The 3,981-nt window shown below is 39.7% G+C and overlaps 1 protein-coding gene across 1 annotated transcript; it reads left to right on the top strand.

Annotated features, from left to right (window-relative positions):
* The first annotated feature begins 307 nt into the window (after positions 1 to 307).
* On the top strand, positions 308 to 2,733 carry LOC137982389 (uncharacterized). The gene is made up of 3 exons (XM_068829504.1): positions 308 to 938; positions 1,495 to 1,641; positions 2,006 to 2,733. The coding sequence occupies exons 1-3, from the start codon at positions 308 to 310 to the stop codon at positions 2,731 to 2,733; spliced, it is 1,506 nt and encodes a 501-aa protein (XP_068685605.1).
* The last annotated feature ends 1,248 nt before the right edge of the window (positions 2,734 to 3,981 follow it).

Genomic DNA, 3,981 nt, shown 5'->3' with positions numbered 1-3,981 from the left:
CAGACAACAGATGTCTAGGTATTTTACGTGTACAGTTTATTGTACTTGTGGTGCTCCCATTTGGTGTGTTACCTGGATAAAAATTTCAAATTTTTATTGAAACCTTTTTCCTTTTCCCCCGTCCCTCTACCCTAAACTTGTTTTCACTGAAACATTTCTAGTTGTACATAGTGGAAAATAATAATGAAAACGATGATTTCTCATGTCAATTTCCTTTTAGGAAGCAGCTTTAGATGGGCTCAAAACAGCAAATCCTGATGGACGTTATTGGTTGAAGCTAGATGGCACAGATGTCAAAGAATGTCTCATGGAATCTGTTAAAGGTGTCTGGAATGGTGACGTTGACTTGGGAGATAATAAATTGCAGGAGTTGCGGTCAGATTATGAAAGACGGGTACAGTCCTTTAAAAGGATGCAGAAGGCAAGAGGTAGAAGGGAATTAGAAGAAGCTTTACGCAAATGGATTGATGAATTGGAAGCTGACAGGGATTTTCTTGTTACTGGCCTGAATGATTCATTGGCTCTCTACAGAAGGAAATACAACAATAACAGCACTTGCGAACAGGCCCTGAAAAATGCAAATTGGGAAGTAGTGGAGCACCAAACCCTTTTGCATCAGGTGCAGAATCTCAGTGCCACCTTGGAGAGTGTGCTGGCCTCTCTCAATCCTACCACTTGTACTAATCGATCATTTCAGCAGGCCAGAGCTGCAGTGAAAGATATCAAAATAGATCAGTTCTTGAGAAACCTGTTTAAAAAGAAGCGAACAGCTGCATCACATGTCTTGGTTTTCATGCTCTCTGATGAAAGGAGGTCACGGAAACCATATGCATTCCCTGTAAGATACATACCATACAGAAGTTTGAAAGACCAATACATTCGGGATTTTAGCAAAGTGATAAAGCTGAAGATGAAGGAGAAGGGACTTAAGCTTGTAGGTACAGTAGTAACTGTTCTCCTGCATTACCTTGCAATAGTTGTGTTTTTCAACTCTGTAGTGAAGACTATGTTAACTTTTTTTGTTACAAGGATATTGCTTTTTTAACTGATTGGCTTATTTCTGAACATGCCATAAGGTGTGGAAGCAACTCAATCTTAAAAAATTGTACACATACACGTTATTGTTTAATTAACCAATTGACCCCAGAGAGTGAGACTTAAGGGACTTTACTCAGTCTAACGCCAGACTATTTTACTTGTCAATGGAGGGGAGGGGGGAGAGGCATCCCAGGCGTCCTAGGGCGTTTGGGGTGTGAAAGGGTTAATATTGGGGGAAGAAAATTTGACCATTAAAGTATTACATTGTATATTAACTGGTTAACTACTGTAAACACCTGAAGATGAGCCGCACTGTTTCCCAAATATCATTGGTAGAAATCAGGGGTGTGGCTTATCTGCGGGAACATTTGGAAAAGGCTGCTGCTTCCGGTGTCAGGCTTGTCTGGGGGTGTTTACAGTATATGCTTATTGCTTTATTTTTACTGTGAATTTCAGGTGTGGTGTCAGATGGAGAGTTTTGCTCTCTAAGAACTCGTGGTGAGACAAGAGCTCTCCATGTTTGGCAGTTGATTCATGATTCAAAAGACGCTGTTAAAAAGACGAACAAGACAACACTGCTGAAAATGCTGACTTTGACTCACTGTAAGAAATAGTTTGTTTCATTTTGTTTTCAGCATTGCTTCTCTTCCCAATCCCTTTTGATAGACTCTACAACTCTTTCATCCCTTGTAATGCAAATTGCAGATTTTCCTCTGGTAGACATTACACAATGCATTTATTTTACTCATCAATGAGACACTTCCTAGGGGTTGAATGATTAATATATTGGGCATTACATAACATGAAAGTGGGCGACCTCTGTGACCAGATACGCTAGTAACCATTATGAGCAAGTAATCTATGTAAAAAACTTGGTAGTTGAACTGTCATGGGATCATCAAGTAATTTTAGATATGCTTAGTACAGGAGTTTAATTGCATTTCTTCTTACTTTTTTGTTTTGGCAGTGGATGTACATGGCACACCACAGACAGATGCCAACCACCCAGCTATTCCAACAGAAGGTGTTGTTCAGTTGCACAACCTGCAATTTGTAGAAGGGATGACCTTAGAGGATGCTGTCACTATAATAAGGAGTGGTCTTGTACCAGATGGATATGAGCCATACCCATTCCGAAAAGCAACTCCAGAGTCTCTGCTGGACAAGCTTAGATCCATCGTGGCCACATTTGTGTACCGGCACACAGTCAAGGAATTGCAGCGGGATGGTGTTGATTTTACTCTTTATCTTTATGTACCTGAAGTTGACCCCCATACTGGAGAAGAGCGCCATGACCGTGGTGACCACAATCACATCTATAAAAGAATGGCCCAGCACTTGCGGAATGGTGGCTATGATTATCTAAACTATGAAGCTTTTGATGACGTTTTGAAAGACTCACAAAGTGGCCTTACCCATGATGCACTCATAGGAAAACGCAAACAAAGTTTAAAGGATGCAGAGCGGCTTCTATCGTACCCTGTTGTTGAGTCCTTGCGGAGGAATGGTCACAACCGTGAAGCAGAATACGTAGAAGTCCTTGCTAATTGGCATGAAGCTTCTGATGGGCGTGGTCTGTCCCAGCTGACAAGATGTCGGTACAATTATAAAATGTTGTCATTCATCCTTGATGAGTGGATGCCCTGGCATCATATTAATTATGATTTCTCGACAATTGATATTAACAGGTATTAACATTTTTGTTTTAGTTAGAATAATGCAGTTAGAAAACTAAATTGGAATGTTACACTTAAATTTAGAAATATTGCAGTAATGTTTCAGAAATATTTCTTGTTCCCTCTCGCGGTCAGACACCTAAGATTTATATTTGTTGGTGCTGCTTCTGCTCCTCCATGTATTGGTATACAAATGAATGTTATAGACTATTTCTTGCAAAATAATTGTAATGTTACTTTTGCAGACTGTAATGCTGATTGTTTTTTGTCTAGGCCAATCGAGAACATTAAGGGGTTTTCTCGCGAGACTATCATTGAAGTCACCACAAACATAGAGAGTCAAGAACAGAGAAGAGTGTTGAACAAGGAGTTAGGTTACGCAGAACACCCTCGTGCTGCTGTTACTGATGACCTCGAAACATTTTTTAGCATCACCCACCGGGACTTGGGCAATGTGTTTATTTTGAAGCAGTTTAAGGAGTACTGGCCAAAGGGAGTAAGGTTAGAGTTATTTTGTTTGTTTGTTTTTTAACTCCAAGCATACAACATGGTTAGTATACAGGCATATGTAGAGGTTCAACATCAAATTCAGGATGTAATAAAATCAAGTTAGTTTGAGTCCTCCTGACATCACTTAGTCTTGATTCATGATACACAAAAGAAAAATACTCTCACGTAACTACTGTAGCTTGAAGTCATTCAAACATGAAATTAATGTGGTAGAACATCACATGCACTAAGTAAACCAATTTAAACATGTATGAAACTGTTTTTTCACTGTTGCGATGTTTTTTTTGTCTTAATTCAATACTGCCTTCAAGGAAGTTTCATCATGAAAGACAGACTACTGAAATACTATTTGTTGGATTGCAGAGAGTTCACAAAGAGAATGGATGTAGACCTGCCATTCTACTATTGGACTCTAAATGAGAGGTACAGAGATGAAGATTTGCCTTCCTTTGACATTTGCCCAGCAATTGATGAAGACCAGGACCTAAGGACACATCCTCTTCGTCTCCATAGGCTGAGACCTAATACAAGGGAAGACAGCTCTATCTTTGTGGCAGGACGAGCCCACTTGCCAGCGAGGCACAAAAAAAGTATCCGACAGTCTTTTCACAAGCCAGAGAGTGTTCTCCCAGACCCAATTTAGAAAGTTTTTCAAATTTGTGTTACATATTTTTCAGCAAGAATGCAATTGGTAAATACTATTTAGGTAAATACTTTTTAGGTTTACATTTAGTAAGGGGATCCTTCACAGGGCTCT

Source organism: Montipora foliosa, chromosome 13 (genome assembly GCF_036669935.1).
Source record: "Montipora foliosa isolate CH-2021 chromosome 13, ASM3666993v2, whole genome shotgun sequence".
NCBI classification, from domain to species: Eukaryota; Metazoa; Cnidaria; class Anthozoa; order Scleractinia; family Acroporidae; genus Montipora; species Montipora foliosa.
The sequence above is the reverse complement of the archived record's forward strand: the minus strand, read 5'-3'. Positions and strand labels throughout refer to the sequence as shown.